General features: G+C 43.4%; 1 protein-coding gene across 1 annotated transcript in view; it reads right to left on the bottom strand.

Annotated features, from left to right (window-relative positions):
* The window catches only part of LOC139387462 (palmdelphin-like), a 29,938-nt gene that overhangs the window by 200 nt on the left and 5,380 nt on the right, over positions 1-24,358 (bottom strand). Inside the window, exons 3-8 of the mRNA XM_071133654.1 lie at positions 24,267-24,347; positions 23,883-24,001; positions 22,704-22,818; positions 22,513-22,537; positions 5,306-5,389; positions 3,855-5,165 (exon numbers count right to left, since the gene is read on the bottom strand). Of these exons, the coding sequence (XP_070989755.1) occupies positions 3,855-5,165; positions 5,306-5,389; positions 22,513-22,537; positions 22,704-22,818; positions 23,883-24,001; positions 24,267-24,347 (1,735 nt within the window). The remainder of the gene's footprint in view (positions 1-3,854; positions 5,166-5,305; positions 5,390-22,512; positions 22,538-22,703; positions 22,819-23,882; positions 24,002-24,266; positions 24,348-24,358) is intronic.

Here is a 24,358-nt window from a genome sequence, read left to right on the forward strand (position 1 = left end):
GTTAGGACTACTTCAGATTAGTTGTGCTATGTTTATATTAATGTGACTCCTGAAAATAACCTCGTGACAAAAGTATGGGACAGGGTTGTGTTCAGTATGACAGAACGGTGTGCAACATTGAATTCAATGGAAATGGTAGAAGAGCCCAGTTAAAAACAGGTTGTGATTATGGTGGCCAAGAGGGCAGTTACCATATGGTGGGGCATATTGACCACACGGTCACGCAATGTAGTAAACGTTGAAGAGAACCGAACGCACCCCAGCTCTTTCCGTGAAGTTTGGTAATACCCACCTTCCCATAGCCTACTCACCAAGCAGACACAGTTGTTAGGAAAAAGACTGGCTGAACCAACCACACGACTGGTGAGCTAAGATTGGTGTATGTCCTCAGTTGTGTCAAAAGCATATTAGTTCGGGAGACATCCGTGTCTAATGATCTGATTGATGTCTGGACCGTTAAGATCATTAAGGTCCAGACCGTCCACTGTCTGTCTGTGTGCTCAGAAAAATTATGAGAGGTGACAGAGAGGTTGTTAGCACTGTCTGTCACATGGGGTGAGAGTGTTGTTGGACACATGGTTGTGTGCGTGTATGTGTGTGTGTGTAGTGTTGGTGTGATGACATGCATTAATGATAAATAAAGCAAACATTGAACAAATACACAAAAAGAGTTCAGCAGCACACACACACATACACACACAATCAAACAGTTCATTGTTACACAAGAGAAGTAAGCCAGCTAATAATAAACAAATTATTGTTTAAGTTACAGGGCAAGCAATCATGCATACTACTGTAAGTATACAGAGGACAGTCATGGCATACCAGCATTGTAATGTAGAAAAGAGATTCTAGAAAACACACATACAAATAATTCATATTAAATTAGTACAAAACAATTATTTAGTCAGAGCGTAATTTGATTTGCAATATACATTCACACTAGTGATTTACAATATGTCAGTAAAAAAGTCAATTTTATCTTTGTTCCCCAAAAGCAATAAACATAAAAAATATCAAATTATATTTTACATATTATACAAACAGTCAAGATCCCTTTGGCATCACGTAGGAATCTTAAGGCTACTTGCGTAACCCCGGGTCTCTGATATTATCAGTGAGATACATCACGAGGGATTCCCCGGAAACTCATTAGCTCTAAGAACCAATCAAACATGTCTGTCGGAGAGAGACAGGTCAAATTATGAAGGTATGCCTAACGAGCTGCATCGCATATCTCCTGTAAGGAGATGCCCTTGAACAGCGCCCAAAAAGTAGCCATACCTGTGGTTAAAGGTCTTCACGGCTCCAAAAAGTTGAACCCATTCCGAAATGGACCTAGGGCTTTCCTACCCAGACCCACTATGCATAAATGCATTTAAAAAATATAGAGACCCATTCCAAAGGGACGCAAGGAAAACTAGACCTGTTCCATATAGACATGGTCGGATTCAGACCCGGTTCAAGTGGGGGAAGCAGCAGAAAAAGTCATTTTTTAAGCTACTTTATTAACTGGAGCTGATAAAGCACAAGAGGAGGGAGAGAGGTGTGCCATACTATTAGTGAGTGACATGGGGCGCATCGAGGGAGAGACGAGGGACAGCAACCAACCAAACCAACCAAGCCGACTCGTGCTATAGTAGATTAATAGCTGCCATAGCTAGGTTATTTCTCATCAAATATGATGACGTAGTACCTGTCTTAGACTGTATCAAACCGGGAGAAGCTAGTGAAGCTAGCTAACGTTAGCTAGCTAGGCTATCTGAGTGCATGCACTTTCTCATCCTACTGCTAAAAATAATAACTCCATTCAGAATATTAAGTAGTAGTCTGTTGGCTCTTGGTCGTTGTAGCCTATCCTTCTCCTTTAACTTTTAATTCAGTCATTTTAATTCCATCTTCCATTTATTAGAGATCGCCTAACTGTTGCCACACATGGAGCGAGGCTCTATGACTGTAGCCTATTGCCGCTTTGATGACTTATGATTGGCCAACAACAAGCTACGTGCGCCACGCTCCACTCTTGTGAAAAGCAAGAGCAGCAGCATAAACAACATAAACTTTTCTTTCTCTCTCTACTGCAACAGTCACATTCGGATCTGTATGGGCCCTTCCGGACAAGTCAGTTAAAATTACACATACTCGAGACCCGAGACGATCATATCAGATTCAACCCAGACCCGTGATATTATTTAGAATTCTGGATCTCTACCACTGGTGGAGTGAGCCCTCAGGCCCTCCAGAGGCTGTAACCCTTTACTATTATATGCCAGTGTAATAGCTTCCACAATCCAATATGATAACCGTTGTTGAGAGAGGGGTCTCCCCTCACAGGCATGTCCCCTTCACTAAATGCCTTCTGCTCCAGCCTTTCCAACCTAATGTGTGTTTGTGTGTATATCGGAGGATTTGTGTTAATGCAGAAGACACATTTCCATCACGTATGGACTAATAAAGTATATCTTATCTTGTTTCTATACAGTGAGCGTGTAGAAGGCAAAAACTGTCAGATTGGCTAATAGCTTCTACCCCAAGACTATCAGGCTGCTGAATAGCCATTAGGCAGACCCCCTCCCCGCCCCCTCCCCCCCGTGCGCTGCTTGCTAGTCCTGTGCATGCGACTAATAAACCTTCTAATCTGCAAGGGCACATGATTGGGGATCGTTGACCGTTGCTTGGCTCCATGGCTCCACAAAAATAGCTAATCTGAGAACAAAGTGAAACATTACTAGCGTTCACCACGTGGGCTAATAGCCTAGCTAGTTAGCACAGTGCTAACCTGAGAAACAAATCCTTTAACAATGTGAACGTAGCTAGCATTTTCCTTGTGGGTTATTAGCCTAGCTAGTTAGCACAATGTTAGCCAAAGGAAGCTAGCGCTATGTTGGTCTTGCAATGAACAAAAGTGTGGCTCTCGACCGATAAGCAGTGAAAGCTAGGATGGCCGGTCTAGTCAACGCGGCACGGTAGTGGGTTGAGCTAAATGAGAACGCGAGCTAGTAATTGTACCCTTCCAGGTAGAAAAACCAGTCGGTAGAATAGCTAGCTTTGCAGCGAGCTAGCCAGGGTAGCTAAGCCTTGCAGCTAAACTAGCCAAATCTCAGGAGCCACCACAGGAGACAAGGGGAAGAAAAAGCGGAAAAGCTCATTCCTACCCAAAAGAGTCACCCAACACAGACAAAAGCTGTGCTTGGGGGCGTAACCTCACAGAACAGTCGAACAGGAAAACAAAGTTGTGCTAAGGAGAGCTTAGAGTAGTACTCTACATGAGGAAAAGAGGTGAGAATTACCAGAGGGCAGGCAAGTAGGTCTTTAGTATGAGGGGAGGGGCTCACCTCATTTGCCACTCGACCTTTCTGTCTCAGACAGACGTTTATAAATGGTTCTTCGAGTTTGAGATTCTGGTGAATCCTTCATGTGAGATATTGAAACAAATAATTAAAAGAGAACCAAAGATACAGTACAATTGCATCTCAGACATTAGAGGGAGGCAGAATGCCTATCAGCCACTAGAGAGAGGCAGAGTTTGACTTCAATCATCAACACAAGCTCTCGTATGGATACACAACATCACTATGTATTTATACAGTGATAAATTGTGATTAGAATGAGAGTTTCAGGTCACTCTGTGTTGCAATGGCTACGACAAAGAGAAACTGATGCAGTGAAGAAGCCAAGTAACCAGCACACAGTTCAACACACTAGCCAGCCAATGAAAGACCTCAAAAGTGCTGTCAGTCAAAGCATATAAAGTGAACTTTGTTAGTTACAGTAGCGTCAGCAGTTGCAGGTTGGTTACATGAGCATGCAGCAGGGCTTTGTTCTCTTTTTAATCTTTTTAATCTTTCTGATACCTGGGGCAGAGTGCTTCTCTGTCCCGTCCTCGTCGGACTGTCCGTCTGAATACAGGTAGTGTGACTCTTTGGCCTGTTGACCAGGATAGACCACATTCCTTGATGCTGTGTACGGTGATGCATTGTTTGAGTTAAAATTAGCTGTGGGCTCTGCCATGTATTTGATTAAGTTCTGTTGAGGTTGACAGTGATGGTAGCCCCGGTTGTTATAGCCATCCGCGGTGTAGGTGTTAAACTGAGGGTTACTCTCGTCCACCCCATCCTCGTCGCCAATGACGACAAGCTCGGCCCGGATGGATCCTTCATAGCCAAGGCCACGCCCACTGTCATCCTCTGCGGTCTGGTAGCCCATAAAGATGGCGGTGACAGGCTCGGACGTGTCCATGGTGTTCAGGCTACTGAAGTGTGAGTCTTCCTGGTAGATCGGAGACGGCCTCAGGTCCATTTCAACTGATGAGTCGTAAAACATCCCTCCTCGCGGGTTCTCTCTAGGGCTATGGTAGAAGTCGTCGGTGGGGAACCCTTTCTCCACACCATAAGAGAAAGGATTCTGGTTATACCTGTTGTTTGGCTGGTAGTACTCCTCATCCTGCCTGCCAATGAAATAATGGACTGGAATGTGAGGGGAGGAGGAAAGAATCTCCAGCCCTGAGTTGTGGACTCCATCAATATAGTGGAGCTCCTTCCTGGAGAGGACATCACGCTTATACGACTCTTGCTGATACCCATTCCCATTGGTTTTGTGGATGACTTTAGCATTACTCTGTTGGGGTCTGTTGGGGACTGAGGCCCTCCAGCTGCAGGTGTTGGAGAATGCAGGCACTGATTCCTGGTGGCCCCGGTGGTCTTTTGGGAAAGCACCGCTTTGAGGCATCTTCTGCACTATACCCTTTCTGAGCTGCTCCGCCACCTCCATAGGGCTGAGCTCATGGTGGCCCCGAGAGCCACGGGGGGTGGAGAATGCAGGTAATGTTGGCTTCTGGTGGCTCTGTGGGCCACAGTTGGTGGAGAATGCAGACACGGATTCCTGATGGCCTTGGTGGCCCAGTGGGCCGCTTTGAGACTTCTTCTGCTCTGTAGCTGCTCTGAGCAGAACCTCCACCTCCATAGCGCTGAGCTCGTCCACTCTGTTAAAACCATCCCCCAGCTGAGACTCGGCAGACCGCAGGGCATAGACAGACTTGCGGCCGTCGTCATAGACTTTGACCCCTCTCTGCTGGAGCACCTGGGGGGTGACAGTGGATGTGGACAGGACCCGGGTCTCCCCGGTACGGAGATCCTTCTGGACGTTGATCTCCATGGCAAACATGGCTGGAGGAGGAGAGAGGGAGGAGAGACAGAGTGGAAGAGGAAGGGAGAGAGAGAGATGGATTGAAGTTATATAAAATTAGGGTTGTCAGATCTACAGTACATGCTATTATTGTAATAAATGTTACTAGGAAGTTTCTTACTTTGTTTGGGTGTGTCCTTATTAGATTCAAAGGACTGCTTCTTTGAGATTGGAGGTTTGCAGGACTTTGGGGCATCTGGAGTAGCTGGGTTGATATGGATTGGCTCTGGAAAAAGAAAAGGAGCAATGTTTATTTTTGTATTGCCAATGATAATGTGTATAATGTAATATGTTTTATCAAATACAGTCATGACCCGAAATTATTGGCACCCTTGATAAAGATGAACAAAAAATACTCTATAAAATAAATAATACAAATACTGAGCTATATTGTATGCTCAACAAAATGGGAAAATCATATTATGCTATACTGCTACAATTAATCAGAGAAATAAATGTATTTTTATTCTCAAAAAGATAGGGGTCAAAATTATTGGCACCCCTGTTTTCAATATTCTGGCACCCTCTCCTTGCAAGAATAATGGCATTGAGCCTTTTTCTGGAATATTTTAGATTGCAGAACAGATTGGGATGGAGCTTAGAGCAGTCCTCCATACAGAATCTTTCCAGATCCTTGATATCCTTTGTGTGCTCTTATGGACTGCCTTCTTTAATCCAAACCAAAAGCTTTCAATGGGGTTCAAGTCCGGATACTGAGATGGCCATTGCAAAATGTTGATTATGTGGCCAATTAACCATTTATTTGTGGAATTTGATGTGTGCTTGGGGTTATTGTCTTGCTGGAAGATCCACTTGCGTCCAAGTTTCAGCCTACTGCCAGAGGCAACTAGGTTTTTGACTAAAGTATCCAGGTACTGGGTAAAGTTCATGATGCCGTTGACCTTAACAAGAGTCGCAGGACCAGTGAAAGCCAAATAGCCCCATAACATAAAATATCCACCACCATATTTTACACTAGGTATGGGGTTATTTTCTGCTTATCACATCCTTCTTTCGATGCCAAACCCATCACTGGTGTGCGTGGCCAAAGAGCTCTATTTTCATGTCATCTGACCATAGCACCAGTTCCAATCCTAGTGCCAATGGCGTTTAAAAAACTTCAGACATTAATTTTTTTTTAGATGACATGAAAATAGAGCTCTTTGGCCATGCACACCATTGGGAACCTGTAGGACATAGTCATGACCTTAGGGGTGAAGGTCATATTAGGACGCAATGTCACCTTAGTCGCCTTAGTCGCCAGCAGCGATCGGAGTACAGGAACGGTGTACGGAGAAGGCATGGAGATTCCCAACGTGTTTAGCCGAGGCCAAAGCCACGAGCACGGAGGTTCTGTTGGAGAGGATCTTCAGATTCACAGACTCCAGTGGCTCAAAAGGGGGCATAACACAGAACATCCCAAACCAAAGCTAAATCCCAAGTGGGCACAATAGGTTAAGAAACCTGCCTGAGACGGCGCACCCCCTTTAGGAACCACACCACCAGGGCACAAGCCACAGACCCCAAATCTCTGGCCGGGGGACCCAAACCTACCTGTGCACCTGAGATAATTGATCCCTGCGCAACGGGAGTTGCCATGGGACCTCGCCCAATATACGGACAATCTCTGCAAACCAAGGATGCTTGGGCCAAAGGGGAGCCTCAAAAATCTATGACAAGCCCTCCAGGTGCACCCTCCCCAACGTGGGCCAAATCATCTCCAAGGGGGGGGGAATGCATAAAGGAGGGTCCGAGGCCTCATCGAGAAAAACAGATGACAATTAGCAGTCTCGCAATGAGCAAAGATCTATGTTGGCCCTGCCGAGCATTTCCTATATGTGACCCGTTACAGAATCTGAGGCGTTTGAAACTGGTTCCTATTTCAAAGTAGGGCCATTAAAAAAATATTTTTGAACATGTGAACTGTCATGTGCCTTAATTACAAACTTGTATGGGACCTGTAAATATTAATACAAATTTTAAATGATCAGCCTAGTTGAGCCAAGGAGAAAGCACTGAGCTATACAGGGAGAAAGACAGGATCCTTCCTGACTATTCACGATTGGCTGAGATAATGGAGTGGTTGGACATGCCGAGAGATGAGCCCTGATTGGTCTGTCTTGTCACAGGCTTCTGTCTATAACAGAATGGGCTCTTCCGTGGTCAGTTTATAGCTAATATTTGCTATCGACGATTTTTTGAAAGATACAGTATACAGTGCCTTGCGAAAGTATTCGGCCCCCTTGAACTTTGCGACCTTTTGCCACATTTCAGGCTTCAAACATAAAGATATAAAACTGTATTTTTTTGTGAAGAATCAACAACAAGTGGGACACAATCATGAAGTGGAACGACATTTATTGGATATTTCAAACTTTTTTAACAAATCAAAAACTGAAAAATTGGGCGTGCAAAATTATTCAGCCCCTTTACTTTCAGTGCAGCAAACTCTCTCCAGAAGTTCAGTGAGGATCTCTGAATGATCCAATGTTGACCTAAATGACTAATGATGATAAATACAATCCACCTGTGTGTAATCAAGTCTCCGTATAAATGCACCTGCACTGTGATAGTCTCAGAGGTCCGTTAAAAGCGCAGAGAGCATCATGAAGAACAAGGAACACACCAGGCAGGTCCGAGATACTGTTGTGAAGAAGTTTAAAGCCGGATTTGGATACAAAAAGATTTCCCAAGCTTTAAACATCCCAAGAAGCACTGTGCAAGCGATAATATTGAAATGGAAGGAGTATCAGACCACTGCAAATCTACCAAGACCTGGCCGTCCCTCTAAACTTTCAGCTCATACAAGGAGAAGACTGATCAGAGATGCAGCCAAGAGGCCCATGATCACTCTGGATGAACTGCAGAGATCTACAGCTGAGGTGGGAGACTCTGTCCATAGGACAACAATCAGTCGTATATTGCACAAATCTGGCCTTTATGGAAGAGTGGCAAGAAGAAAGCCATTTCTTAAAGATATCCATAAAAAGTGTTGTTTAAAGTTTGCCACAAGCCACCTGGGAGACACACCAAACATGTGGAAGAAGGTGCTCTGGTCAGATGAAACCAAAATTGAACTTTTTGGCAACAATGCAAAACGTTATGTTTGGCGTAAAAGCAACACAGCTGAACACACCATCCCCACTGTCAAACATGGTGGTGGCAGCATCATGGTTTGGGCCTGCTTTTCTTCAGCAGGGACAGGGAAGATGGTTAAAATTGATGGGAAGATGGATGGAGCCAAATACAGGACCATTCTGGAAGAAAACCTGATGGAGTCTGCAAAAGACCTGAGACTGGGACGGAGATTTGTCTTCCAACATGACAATGATCCAAAACATAAAGCAAAATCTACAATGGAATGGTTCAAAAATAAACATATCCAGGTGTTAGAATGGCCAAGTCAAAGTCCAGACCTGAATCCAATCGAGAATCTGTGGAAAGAACTGAAAACTGCTGTTCACAAATGCTCTCCATCCAACCTCACTGAGCTCGAGCTGTTTTGCAAGGAGGAATGGGAAAAAATGTCAGTCTCTCGATGTGCAAAACTGATAGAGACATACCCCAAGCGACTTACAGCTGTAATCGCAGCAAAAGGTGGCGCTACAAAGTATTAACTTAAGGGGGCTGAATAATTTTGCACGCCCAATTTTTCCGTTTTTGATTTGTTAAAAAAGTTTGAAATATCCAATAAATGTCGTTCCACTTCATGATTGTGTCCCACTTGTTGTTGATTCTTCACAAAAAAATACAGTTTTATATCTTTATGTTTGAAGCCTGAAATGTGGCAAAAGGTCGCAAAGTTCAAGGGGGCCGAATACTTTCGCAAGGCACTGTAGCTATGGACAACTGCAAAAGTGTTGCTGTAGCTCTCAAAAGCATTGCTGCCCTGAATTTAGCTGGGTTTAAGTAGATAAACCTATTTCTGGAGGACAATTCCATGCTGACTCACATTTACAAGCATGTGGTGTGGGGCTAAGGCTTAAGAGGTTGTGAATGGTGCTGAATGGGGGTAACAAGGAAGAACTCTCTTAGTGTGAAAATCTCATCAAAATCTTTTACAGGACATTTGCTCCTACTTGTCTTTTAGTGGGATAATGGGTTTTTAAACTTTTAAAGCAGCATAACTTTCCCATGTTTCCTCCAACTACAGTATACGTTATACCATTTTGAAGCTTGCTTCTGGAGAAGGTAGGATATTTTCTCCCTCAAAGCGGGCACTGAGATCTCGGGACACACACAACACATTTTAGCTCGTACCCCAACATCACATGCCAATGGTCAGATCAGTCAGTGCGCCTCCCGTGAAGTGGGGCGAGACGCCACCTGGTGGACTGGGAGACAATGGTTATTTTTCAATTTCCGCCACTCTTGACAACCGTGTGTCTGAACACGGAGAAGAGACACTTTTGATTGAACTTACATGAGGGAGACACAACACTTTCAACACCCATGAACCCTGTGGAGCCTATTGTTGAAAAAACAGTGTTTTCTGTGCCACAGTTTGCTTAAAGCACAGCCCACTCTGGGTACAAGGGCTCTGGCTATCAGTGACGTACCCCAATTGGCAGTGTCACTTGGGGGTACTGTTGTCACAACAAGCTTCACTCGGTTTAGAAAGTAAACTGTGTTCCGGTAACCGGCTGGCACCCAGTGGTGGACCACACGCATTAAAAATAGACCCAGGGAAGAATCTGTTATCATGGAGGTTACCCTACTAACCAGTCATAGGTACTGGTGACTAAGCGTCTTGTAACCTAGCCGGGGATGGGACAGACAGCACTGAAAAACTGACCCATTCTGTGGTAACAGACAGGGGTGATTTGTCATTTAATCTAATTCCCAGGAATGAAAAGTGTTGAGCTGGAGACAGACAGCTCATTTAGGGGTTCATATGATCCACAGAGAATGTTTGTGGGATAATAGCATGGTTGTGTTCAACCCTGCACGTTCCATCAACTCTGCTATCAACAACCAATCGCCTATAGAGACTATAACCTGTATCACTAAATACCTCATAGGGTCTAGTGAGCTACAGGCAGGAATCAGAATTGAAGCCAAGTAATGAGACACATATGGGGGAGGGGTGCCCCCTTGTGAGCAGAGAGTGAATCTCCCAATTTATTACTCTTACTCTGGGGGAGATTAATATGCCCCTTGAACCCTGTGAACACCATGGAACACAGGTTAACAGAAGGGGCATTAAACATGGACAACCTTCCAACATATACGTTGTGCTCCTGTGAGACTGTATAGCCTGCATTAAGCCTGGCCCCCTTACGGGCACAGGGGGCTCCGGCAATGGCTGACGTATTATCCTGTTTGCCTGCAACCAAATGTGGGGGCACTGTTGTCATAGCAACGTTTTTGTGGAAGGGCACACTGGTTGCTCAGACCCTGCCTCAGGGGGTTTACCCGAACCAAGTCCTCGGGGGCTGCTTCCTCCTCCTTCCTCCCTGCTTCCTCCACTCCCTCCAACTCCAGGAATTGGAAATAGGAGCTGCCATAATGCCGGGGGAAGCTAATACGTTTCATTAGCTGGAAGCTATGCATGCTAGCTGACGTTAGCAGGGAGGCTTTTTATTCTAAGCTAGGCAGGCTAGCCTCTTTGACCGCAGCACAGTCCATTTAGAATAGTGACTTAATGCTACATATACTAAACAAGAGAGCTACCCAAGCAACTCCACAGTGGGGAGGCAGAAATAGCAAATAGTAGCTAGCTCGCTTCTGCGAGTGACGCACAGTTCAGATGCCACATTTTTTGGCCAGTCGAACTGTGTAGAAATTAAGATGGCACGGTTAAGAGCTTTGCTTGAGGTACTTGGTTTCATACAACCGCTCTGTCAAGGCTGTGGGTAACTGGTGAAAGGAGTCAGGCGCAGGAGAGCTGAGATGCCCGGACAAGGTATTTCATTCAAGAAAACACCAGTACAAACACAATACTATGGTGCTGGAAAAATACCAGAACCACAAAATCAACGGGCTTAACAACAAAACCCGGCAACAATAATACCAGCCGTCAGATACAGCCTTACAATAAAACAAACACGCACACAAACATGGGGGAAACCAGAGGGTTAAATCATGAACATGTAATGGGGGGAATTGAAACCAGGTGTGTAGAAAACAAAGACAAAACAAATTAAAATTAAAAGTGGATCGGTGATGGCTAGAAGGCTTGTGACGTCGACCGCCGAACGCAGCTGAACAAGGAGAGGGACCGACTTCGGCGGAAGTCGTGACACGCTCTCAACACCGCAGCAGACTTCCTCGTTTGTTTTGTGTTGAATTTAGTCATAACAGAGACCTCTCACAGAAGTCCTGCACTTGGGACTCAGAGGCCATGATTGTGCTTCCGTTGTGGATGTGGTAGAGAAGACATCTTTATTTGCATGCAATTAACATATATTAACATGCATGACATTTCTCTTGACAGTGGAATAACTAGTCTGGCATGCTGCATTAAACAGAGGCATGCTTTACACGCTCCATGCCGAAAGAGCCCGCTCTTCCAAAGAGAAAAATATTATTTTTTCAAACTTGGTGCGAAGATAGAGCGCTGTTGTTTTCAGTTTAGCTAGCTTGAAAGTCTACATAGGACCTGATCATCAAGGTAGGACCAGACCCTGCATCTACAAGTCTGGGAAGAGAGTCAAGCGGTGCTGATCCTGGTTGAGCGCAGGAAACTACTGCACGCCCAGGCAGACAAGACATTTACTCTGACCAAAGACCCAATCCATCTCCATGTCCCGCAACTCAAACTCACCTGAGGTATGGGAGACATGCAAGACAACAAACATGAGTATCTTTTTAGTCATTTGGGCATGGTCACGAACTCGGCTCGTTTGCCTTCATTGTTTGCATGAACCATTTTACTCATTGCTACAGCCAGGCCATGCAATCCAAAGAATACATAATTGGTTTGTGGTTAGGAAACTAGGAGAACAAATACAAACTCCAGCACACAACATCCAGGAGGTGAGCACGCTATACCACAAAGGGACAGTTTAGTTGCCGCAAAGTTTTTTTTTTCGTGAATCATTCCTGCTCACATTGAGGGGAAGTGCGTAAAAAATGAATCCAAGCCACAGGGTTATCACCTGTGGAAGGAGAGGCTTCCAGCCAGGCGCGGATTTCATTGGCCTTGTCAGGCGTGATTCTAGTTCTTCAATCAAAGTCGTGAGAGTACGACTGTGTAAAAGGGAACAGTGGTGCCATAATTTGGATTCCCATCTTTAAAGAAAAAAATATATACTTTTCAAACAAAATCTCTTTCTCTGAGCAATTGTATGAATATATAAATATTAAATAAATGTTAAAATGTGGAGCATACAATATAGCTCAGTATTTCGAGGCCTAAGGTTCCGTCTGGCATTTTTGTCAAAAAGGACTTAGTCACATATAATTGATCTTTAGATGGTTCTTCATAAGTTAGATTTTTTAAATTAAAAGAATAGTTTATTTCCTTTATCGATATCCCCAGAGTCAGATGAACTCGTGGATACCATTTTTATACCTCTGTGTCCAGTATGAAGGAAGTTAGAGCTAGTTTTGCGAGCCATTGTTAGCCCAATGACTAGCGCTAGTTAGCAACTTCCTTCAAACTGGACGTATAGACATACAAATGGTATCCACAAGTTCATCTGACTCTGGGGAAGTAGATAAAGGGCTCGTTGCCAAAATCCCGAAGAATCCCTTTAAGTGAAAACATTTTAAAACTAGAAAGTTCTATCTGCATAAACCCATTTAACTTGGCGCTACAAGGCTCTATCTTCCATCCAATCACAAGCCTGATGATCATAATACATTTTATGTATTTGATTATGTGTTCAATCTTGGTCCAATATTGTTATTCAATCATTTATGTATTCAAATAGCTACAGTTTTTTAAAAAACTGAACATGTCTAAGTGTCAGAACCTTATAGAACCTTGTAGAACCTAGAACCTTCCTCATCGACTTATCCAGACTAAGGAAATAGCTAGATGACTCAGTATTGGACTTGCGGTAGCTCCGTAATGCTGGCTAGCGTATTAGCTCGATTTGGGCCTACCCCCACACCAAAGCTAGTTAGCGTTGCTAGCTAACAACTCGGAATAATGACCATACTCACCCCTGGATGTGCCAATTGTCAGCAACTATCCCAGAAAATTGCTGAATTGGAGGGTAGAGTGTCTATTCTTCATCAGATTAAAGAAGATGAACAGCTGATTGACTCTTTGCTTGAGTCTGCCAAAAACGTGGTGAACGAAGCCACTTGCCCATGGCTCGGGAAGAGCCTGCAGCTGTGAGACAAACTTTGATCCCATTAGAAGGGCCCTGGCCATGACAGGGAGCTATACTCAAGCATCCGGTCTGCTCCATTTCCTCTGCTCTGCCTCAGGAGCCATGGATCATTATACGGAACCAAAGAATCCTGGCAGGAAAACGCCAAGGCAAAGTGATGCCTTGGAACTGGGAAACAGATACCGGGTATTGGAAGAGTCGGAGGTCTCTGCCGCTGGCCCCAAAGGAACAAACAACTCTGCCCGGAAGCAAGTGAACCCACGCCATCTAAACAACGAAACAGCTCTACAACTAGCCCCAAACAACTTTCTAGGAGGAAGATAACTCAAGAGAGACGGAACTTAAGAAAATTACCAAGCAGCAGTCCCACTGTCCTTATTGTGGGCTCATCCATGATCCAAAATGTTTCTATTAGGAAAACAGAGACCATCTGTTACCCGGGTGCCTGGATCCGGGACATTGACTGTATGTTACCGCTACTCATTAGTGAACACCCGACTGCCACAGCTATCACAGTCCATGTAGGGTCAAATGATATTAAACTACATCAATCTGAGCAACTTAAAAAGACCTTTAAATCACTGATTCATACTCTACTCCAATCAGGTTAACAATGCATTATTTCAGGTCGAATCCCATCTCCACGCTCTACGGATAATAATTTCAGTCGTATACGCCAGCTACACATCTGGCTTAAAGGTTAAATCAAATCAAATCATCAAATCAAATGTTATTTGTCACATACACAAGGTTAGCAGATGTTAATGCGAGTGTAGCGAAATGCTTGTGCTTCTAGTTCCGACAATGCAGTAATAACCAACGAGTAATCTAGCTAACAATTCCCAAAACTACTACCTTATACACATAAGTGTAAAGGGATAAAGAATATCTACATAAAGATATATGAATGAGTGATGGTACAGAGCGGCATAGGCAAGATGCAGTAGATGGTATCGAGTACAGTATATACATATGAGATGAGTATGTAAACAAAGTGGCATAGTTTAAAAACCTCTTAAGTCTACCCCTTCCTTTTTCGAACATTCTGTTAAAAATCGCGCAACTTTTCAGCGTCCTGCTACTCATGCCAGGAATATAGTATATGCATATGATTAGTATGTGTGGATAGAAAACACTCTGAAGTTTCTAAAACTGGTTAAATCACGGCTGTGACTATAACAGATCATGTGTTTCATTGAAAAACGCAAGAAAAACTGCTCTCTGAAAGCTAAAAATAATTTCCATAAGTCACTTTCATGGGTTGTTAAAAGGGCACAAAATGTATTATCGACCTGCATGCAATTCATACAGATTCCACACGATGTCGCCATTGTCGTCATTTTCAATGGAGTTTTTTCTAGGAAAATCCAACTAACAGGATTCCGTTTCTTCCGGTCTCCACCAGGATGTTTTGAAATTGCACATTGGCAGCCATTGATTTGCAGACGAGGAGCTATTGAATATACATCGCCCTGTAATCATTTTGATAGATTATAAACGTTTACTAATACCTAAAGTTGGATTACAAAAGTATTTCGAAGTGTTTTGTGAAAGTTTAGCGTCGACTTTTTTAATTTTAAAAAATGACGCAGCGTTTAAAAACAATGTTTTTTTCTGAATGACACAGCTTCCATAGAAAGCTATTTTGGGTATATATGGACCGATTTAAACGAAAAAAAGACCCAATAGTGATGTTTATGGGGCATATAGGAGTGCCAAGAAAGAAGCTCGTCAAAGGTAATGAATGTTTTATATTTTATTTCTGCGTTTTGTGTAGCGCCGGATAAGCAAAGTCTTTGTTTACGTCGCATTCAGGCATTTTGGGGTGTTGCATGCTATCAGATAATAGCTTCTCATGCTTTCGCCGAAAAGCATTTTAAAAATCTGACTTGTTGGCTAGGTTCACAACGAGTGTAGCTTTAATTCAATACCCTGCATGTGAATTTTGATAAAGGTTTGAGTTTTAACGAGTACATTTAGCATTTAGCGTAGCGCATTTGCATTTCCAGGTGTCTACTTGAGACATCTGCGTCTCAAGTAGGAGCAAGAAGTTAAAGTGGCTAGTGATACATGTATTACATAAAGATGCAGTAGATGATATAAAGTACAGTATACACGTATACATATGAGATAAATAATGTAGGGTATGTAAACATTATATTAAGTAGCATTGTTTAAAGTGGCTAGTGATATATTTTACATCAATTCCCATCAATTTCCATTATTAAAGTGGCTGGAGTTGAGTCAGTGTGTTGGCAGCAGCCACTCAATGTTAGTGGTGGCTGTTTAACAGTCTGATGGCCTTGAGATAGAAGCTGTTTTTCAGTCTCTCGGTCCCAGCTTTGATGCACCTGTACTGACCTCGCCTTCTGGACGATAGCGGGGTGAACAGGCAGTGGCTCGGGTGGTTGTTGTCCTTGATGATCTTTATGGCCTTCCTGTGACATCGGGTGGTGTAGGTGTCCTGGAGGGCAGGTAGTTTTCCCCGGGTGATTTGTTGTGCAGACCTCACTACCCTCTGGAGAGCCTTACGGTTTTGGGCGGAGCAGTTGCCGTACCAGGCGGTGATACAGCCCGACAGGATGCTCTCGATTGTGCTTCTGTAGAAGTTTGTGAGTGCTTTTGGTGACAAGCAGAATTTCTTCAGCCTCCTGAGGTTGAAGAGGCGCTGCTGCGCCTTCTTCACGATGCTGTCTGTGTGGGTGGACCAATTCAGTTTGTCTGTGATGTGTACGCCTTTGGAACTTAAAACTTACTACCCTATCCACTACTGTTCCATCGATGTGGATAGGGGGGTGTTCCCTCTGCTGTTTCCTGAAGTCCACAATCATCTCCTTAGTTTTGTTGACGTTGAGTGTGAGGTTATTTTCCTTACACCACACTCCGAGGGCCCTCACCTCCTCCCTGTAGGCCGTCTCGTCGTTGTTGGTAATCAAGCCTACCATAGTTGTGTCGCCCGCAAACTTGATGATTGAGTTGGAGGCATGCGTGGCCACGCAGTCGTGGGTGAACAGGGAGCACAGGAGAGGGCTCAGAACGCACCCTTGTGGGGCCCCAGTGTTGAGGATCAGCGGGGTGGAGATGTTGTTACCTACCCTCACCACCTGGGGGCGGCCCGTCAGGAAGTCCAGTACCCAGTTGCACAGGGCGGGGTCGAGACCCAGGGTCTCGAGCTTGATGACGAGTTTGGAGTGTACTATGGTGTTAAATGCTGAGCTGTAGTCGATGAACAGCATTCTCACATAGGTATTCCTCTTGTCCAGATGGGTTAAGGCAGTGTGCAGTGTGGTTGAGATTGCATTGTCTGTGGACCTATTTGGGCGGTAAGCAAATTGGAGTGGGTCTAGGGTGTCAGGTAGGGTGGAGGTGATATGGTCCTTGACTAGTCTCTCAAAGCACTTCATGATGACGGAAGTGAGTGCTACGGGGCGGTAGTCGTTTAGCTCAGTTACCTTAGCTTTCTTGGGAACAGGAACAATGGTGGCCCTCTTGAAGCATGTGGGAACAGCAGACTGGGATAGGGATTGATTGAATATGTCCGTAAACACACCAGCCAGCTGGTCTGCGCATGCTCTGAGGGAGCGGCTGGGGATGCCGTCTGGGCCTGCAGCCTTGCGAGGGTTAACACCTTTAAATGTTTTACTCACCTCGGCTGCAGTGAAGGAGAGTCTGCATGTTTTGGTTGCGGGCCGTGTCAGTGGCACTGTATTGTCCTCAAAGCGGGCAAAAAAGTTATTTAGTCTGCCTGGGAGCAAGGCATCCTGGTCGGTGACTGGGCTGGTTTTCTTTTTGTAATCCGTGATTGACTGTAGACCCTGTCACATACCTCTTGTGTCTGAGCAGGTTGAATTGCGATTCTAATTTGTCTCTATACTTACGCTTAGCTTGTTTGATTGCGTTGCGGAGGGAATAGCTACACTGTTTGTATTCGGTCATGTTTCCGGTCACCTTGCCCTGATTAAAAGCAGTGGTTCGGGCTTTCAGTTTCACACAAATGCTGCCATCAATCCACGGTTTCTGGTTTGGGAATGTTTTAATCGTTGCTATGGGAACGACATCTTCAACGCACGTTCTAATGAACTCGCTCACCGAATCAGCGTATTCATTAATGTTGTTGTTTGACGCAATACGAAACATATCCCAGTCCACGTGATGGAAGCAGTCTTGGAGCGTGGAATCAGATTGGTCGGACCAGCGTTGAACAGACCTCAGCGTGGGAGCTTCTTGTTTTAGCTTTTGTCTGTAGGCAGGGAGCAACAAAATGGAGTCGTGGTCAGCTTTTCCGAAAGGAGGGCGGGGCAGGGCCTTATATGCATCGCGGAAGTTAGAATAGCAATGATCCAAGGTTTTACCAGCCCTGGTTGCGCAATCGATATGCTGATACAATTTAGGGAGTCTTGTTTTCAGATTAGCCTTGTTAAAATCCCAAGCTACAATGAATGCAGCCTCAGGATATGTGGATTACAGTTTGCAAAGAGTCAAATAAAGTTCGTTCAGAGCCAGGTCTGCTTGGGGGGGAATATATACGGCTGTGATTATAATCGAAGAGAATTCCCTTGGTAGATAATGCGGTCGACATTTGATTGTGAGGAATTCTAAATCATGTGAACAGAAGGACTTGAGTTCCTGTATGTTGTTGTGACCACACCACGTCTTGTTAACCATAAAGCCCCTCTTCTTACCAGAAAGATGTTTGTTTCTGTCGGCGCGATGCGTGGAGAAACCAGCTGGCTGCACCGACTCCGATAGTGTCTCTCCAGTGAGCCATGTTTCCGTGAAGCAAAGAACGTTACAGTCCCTGATGTCCCTCTGGAATGCTACCCTTGCTCGGATTTCATCAACCTTGTTGTCAAGAGACTGGACATTGGCGAGTAGAATGCTAGGGAGTGGCGCGCGATGTGCCCGTCTCCGGAGCCTGACCAGAAGACCGCTTCGTTTGCCTCTTTTACGACGTCGTTGTTTTGGGTCGCAGGCTGGGATCCATTCCGTTGTCCTAGGTGGAAGGCAGAACACAGGATCCGCTCCGGGAAAGTCATATTCTTGGTCGTACTGATGGTGAGTTGACGCTGCTGTTATATTCAGCAGTTCTTCTCGACTGTATGTAATGAAACCTAAGATGACCTGGGGTACCGATGTAAGAAATAACACGTAAAAAAACAAAAAACTGCAGTTTCCTAGGAATGCGAAGCGAGGCGGCCATCTCTGTCGGCGCCGGTTGTTCAATAAGCATACAATATATGGACAATTTTACAGCTTTCCTAATTCGACCAAATGTATTTATCCGGGATGGATTACATCTGAATAGGTATGGTACAAGCATTCTCTCCTCAAACCTGGCTCTCACTATAGTCTCATACAGAGCATGTGAGAATATACAGCCATGGGGGTTGATACTCGGAATTGGTCGATTCCACATCAGACTATATTCATTGTTCCCCTCCCAGCTTTAAATAGCACTACAGGTGCTGATAACATGGATTAAATTTTTGATGGACTTTATGTTATTGTTACACTATTGTCAATGTACCGTGTTGCCACTTCCTCGCACAGGCAGAGGGGTATTGTTAGATGTAATCTCGTCTCCATCCAACTCAGGCCCGTCAGTAGTTACATGAGGAAGCATCGCTCATCTAATATTACCTTGAATGCTCCATCTGATATGAGCTCTCAAAATAGTGGCCTTGGAATTATTCATTTGAATGCTGGAAGCTTGATCCAAAAGTTAGATTTGATTGAAATACTGGTCTCACAATCACATGCTGACATATTGATTATATCCGAATCCTGGCTCTGTTTCTCTGTTCCAAACTCCGATGTTCTGTTAGCTGGGTACAATGTCTACAGAGGTGAAGGTATTTCTATATATGTTAAATGCAACCTAGATGTCACTGTGTCAATTTCAACTTCTGTTCTGAAACAGTATGAATGTTTAGTTCTAAATGGGGTCCTTGTTCATAATGCACTATTAACGCTAGCGGGTGTTTATCGCCCACCCTCAGCTCCGATATCTGCTCTATGCAAATTGTTTGAGTTAATGTCTAATTATGCAATCTCTGAATTATGGATTATCGGAGATCTCAATCTGGACTGGCTGATGCCAGCATCGCTTAAATTAAATAGACATTTGTAACAAACTAAATCTTACTCAACTAATAACTATACCTATCCATCCTAATCCAAAAGACCCGGAAACATCTACATTACTAGACCTTATCTTAACAAATACACCTCACAAATATATAGCTAGTGGGTTATTTGCAAATGACATCAGTGACCACTGCCCTATTGCATGTATCAGGCTAAAAAACCCTTACCCCCGTATAATTCTAAAGATAAACTATAAACACTTCTCAGAGCAAGCCTTTATCCATGACCTTTGACAGAGCTTTTATCCACAAACAACATAATGGACCCAGTTTTAGCGTTCTCTTTCTTTTCATACATTTTTACCTCCATTGCTGTTAAACAGGCCCTGTTAAAGCGACTTAGGGTAAAAAAATTAACTAATCCTTGGTTCTCCTCTGATTTGAAAATCCTTTTCCAGCAAAAGAATCAAGCATGGGCCTTGGCGAGGAAAACTGGCGAAACAGTTGATTGGCTGCTTTTTAGGCAATTGAGAAATAAATGGACTGGAGGAATAAAAAAGGCAAGATCTAGGTGTTATGACAGAGTCTGCTGGTGATCCCTACTAAATTCTGGAAAACCGTTAACTCACTTAAACGAGGAAACTCCTCGACGTCCCTGCCACAGCAAATTACATCGGAATCTGGGATCGTCAGTGACCCAACTAAAATTTGTGGTGTTTTTAATAAGCACTTTATTTCTGCTGGTGTTCTTTTTTTAAAGAAAAAATTGCCAATATGATCCTGACCAGTCTATTGTTTCAGCCCCTCGGCCCCCACCTGAAGTGGATAACAGTAAGCCGGTTTTTAATTTTCAAAAAGTCACAGAAGATGAGGTCATATCTGCTATAGATTCAAAGAAATCGTTAGGTGCTGACAATCGATATTTACTCAAGTGTGTGGCACCTATCATTGCTAGTGCAGTGACGCACATCTTCAATCAAACGTTAGTCGTAGGAAAACAGCTTCTGTTTTACTCCTCAAGGGAGGTGATGGTAGTGAGTTGGATAATTATCGGCCCATCTCTAAGCTCTCCTGTTTGGCTAAAATTATAGAGTCATTGGTGAATAGGCAACTACAATCATTTTAACTGTTAACAATACTCTTTCTAGCAATCAATCTGGCTTCAGACATAAACACAGTACCACTACGGCCACTGTACATGTTGTAAATGATATTGCTAATGCCCTAGATAATGGAAAGTACTGTGCCGCCTTGTTCATAGATTTGTCTGTGCCGCCTTGTTCATAGATTTGTCTTTGGACACTGTAGACCATGCGATAATTTTGGGTAAGCTGTCATCAATAGGACTGGGATCGGATGCCTGTCGTTGGTGTCATGACTATCTAAAGGATAGAAGTCAGGCTGTTAGAGTCGACGGCATCCAATTGGAGCCATTGGAGTTGGTTAAAGGGGTCCCACAAGGTTCTATACTTGGTCCATTACTGTTCACTCTCTACATAAACAATATCGGTGATGAGGTAAGAAAGTGTAAAATTCATCTATATGCTGATGACACTATCATGTACTCTATTGCTTCAACGGCTGACCAAGCATTATCGCAGCTGGACACAGATTTGAAGATATTAGAAGGGTTGTTTTTTTACAGTTGAAACTTGTTTTAAATGCTAAGAAAACACATTTTAACACAGGTTCAACAAGTTGGATGAAAATACACTTGCACTTACGAGTTTAGATGGCTCTCAAATAAATCAGGTCTCTTCATATAAAAACGTAGGGATATGGCTGGATGATAAACTGTCTTTTAAAATGCATGTTGACGAACTTTGTAAATGGCAAAAGATCAAGCTAGGCTTCCTCTATAGAAACAGGACATGTTTGTCCTCCACAAATAGAAGACAAATTGTGCAAGCTACTTTTATGTCTGTTATAGATTATGGGGATAGTATTTACATGCATGCTACGGCATCCACACTTAAACCGCTGGATGCTACTTATCATTGCGGACTTAGGTTTATTACGGGTGCTAGCTGCAGAACTCACCGCTGGGTTTTATATCAAAATGTGGGTTGGACTTCGCTGTCCGTGAGACGAGAACAACATGCTCTCTTGTTTGTCTATAAAGCACTTCTGAATAAACGACCATCTTATTTATCATCACTCATCAACATTATAATTATAATTCATAAAACCAGGTCTCAAGCGTGGATCACACTTGAGGCCCCGGCAATCTTCACAGAGTTGGGAATGGCTGCCTTTTTGTGTTACGCTCCTTGCATATGGAATCGCCTGCAGACCAAACTTAAACTTGACTCTTGTCCCCCTTGCCCATTTTAAACATTTATTGGAGCATTTTTGTATTGCTTGTAACTGCTTTGGGTAATACAAGTTATTGTGCTATTAGGGGAATAACCTAAAGTATGTGTAAATGTAACAGTCTGCTGTAGTATTTTTTTTGTGTTATCTGTGATCGTTTTGTTTGTCTTGTGTAATTTCTTAATCATTGTACCGAAACTGTATGTGTAAACATGTATACGCAGGGCCTAGCTGTAAAAGAGACCTTGGTCTCAGTCTGTGTTCCTTGTTGAAATAAAGGTATAATGGCTGAAACCAGATTGACATTTCAGAGCCATAAGATTCTATCTGCGATTGCACCCACCCAAAAAAAACTAATTTACAATTGTCTCAGGATTTTGATACTCTGCACTTTAGTAGGTACCTTTAAGGTGTGGATATGGGTTATGAAAGAAGAATTCATTACAAAACAGTTCTGAGATCTGGGATGTGAAAACGTTAATGCCTAATATCTCAGAACTATGCTTTGTACAGATATAACCTTATAGTCCCAAGGTTACGATTTGTATTATCTGTTTTGTACAGTCTTTTTTCCTCATCTTTGTCAACGGTGCCAATAATTACAATCACAAAAACGTAATCAGCAAGCTGGGAAAAGGACTTACCTTCTTGGAAATTCTCCTTTGCGTCCTATAAGATCACATAAAACAAAGAGACTAAAAGTCACCAACCTCAAATAAAACATTCAGATACAACCGTGTTAGATATACATCTACAGTACTCTCATTGTGGCCAAAGCGAAAACATCTAAGACAGAAATAGCTCAATGTCAATAAGTACCGTACCGTCCAAGTACCTTTATTATCTCCTCAGGTGTTTTCTCAATAGCTTTCAGCCTCTTCAGTATGAAGCCCTCATTTTTCGAAATCATCGTCTCTTCCCTCTCCAGAGCCTCAATCTCTTTCTCCATCCTGCAAGCCCAGACGAAGAGGGTTCAAAGGTCATATCACCTCGCGGAGTAGGGGTGAGGAAAAGGATCGGTGAGGTGACTGTTTTCTCATCTTCTGAAGACTTTCTGCTCTGACTGGAGTCTCGTCAAAGGTGTAAATTGGCAAACTGATCATGGCTGGCATCAGACAGACCTGAGGTCAACGGCCCCGGCATCCCTCCTCTGCCAACCCCATCAACGCTGTGCCGTCCCAGCCAACTGGCACAAGCGTGACACTTTGACACCTACAGTCCAAATGACACTATCCCAAAGTGGTACCACCCTAACAGAATGGCACCTACTCTGTGAAATATTAACAAGTGTCCATTGAGTGGAGGGAGGAGTGCAGAATGAGACTATTTGGAGATGTCCTTCTCTCTTACTAAAGAAACAAAAAAGACCTGAACACTATATCACTCCTTATGCCACCTTTTAATAATGACAATTGTTTCAATCCTAGGTGGTCTTCATTAGGTTAAAAAAGTCTCAGTTACTGGAGTTGGTGGACCTAAAGATCACTCTGCTGTTGTCTTATTACCAGCACCTTAGGGTTTTCAGGGAATGCACTGACTGCCACTTGGTCAAATTGGTACACATCTAAGGGATTTAGGTCTAACTGGACAATGGATGGACTGCCCTTCACCACAGACTGTCCAATACATGTTGTCTTCAGTGTGTTGATGCAGTGACTGTCTCTTGAGCATAGAAATCAGATAATGTTATTACTGGTTTATTATGTTATGTCTTTATAACATATAATCAAATAGAGTTAATATATGTTTATAAAAATACCTCTACTAATTCCATTCAGATGTATATGTTCTTGAAAAGCAACACTTGACTGTAAGCGGAACAGATGTTTTAAATGAGTAAGATTTATAACACTAACCAGCACTTTCACATAACACTTAACCAACTGTTGCTAAAAGCATTTCTCAACATAATACGGCCTATGTTCGATCAGGCAGCCATGTTAAACCAGCAATGTAAACATAGATCAGTTTATACATGCTCAAATGGAGTATGAGTTGTCTCGGCTTACTGTACCTGTCGATGCTGGTCTGGAGGAGTTTAGTTTGTTGTTGATCTCCCCTCAAAGTCTCTCTCTGCTGTGGGCTTTGGTTGCTCGTTCCATCCATGAGCCACTGTTCCCTCAGAGACTTTTTCTGTTCAAAGCAGAAGAGGAAACATTACGGCTTAAGTGTCCTGAGACATTCATTTTTTTTTTACACGCTGATATGTATTTTAATGGACTGCTTAACTGCAGTGACCATAAAATATCAAACTGTCAGAAAGCCTTGGTGCTTAGAATTCTCACTGTCATTAGATGTTGACTTACGAATTCATCCAATGTTGTTGAAATTATGTGGTCTGACTATATGACAGTAAGTAACTATAATTTGATCACGTCATCACATTATCTTACTGTACCTTTAAGTGCTGAAGCTTTAACCTCTCCTGGTCTATTTCCAGCTTTTTATGAACAATGTCTTCTTGGACTTTTCTCTTATCCTGCAGACACA

This window comes from Oncorhynchus clarkii, chromosome 28, assembly GCF_045791955.1.
Source record: "Oncorhynchus clarkii lewisi isolate Uvic-CL-2024 chromosome 28, UVic_Ocla_1.0, whole genome shotgun sequence".
In the NCBI taxonomy this organism is placed as follows: Eukaryota; Metazoa; Chordata; class Actinopteri; order Salmoniformes; family Salmonidae; genus Oncorhynchus; species Oncorhynchus clarkii.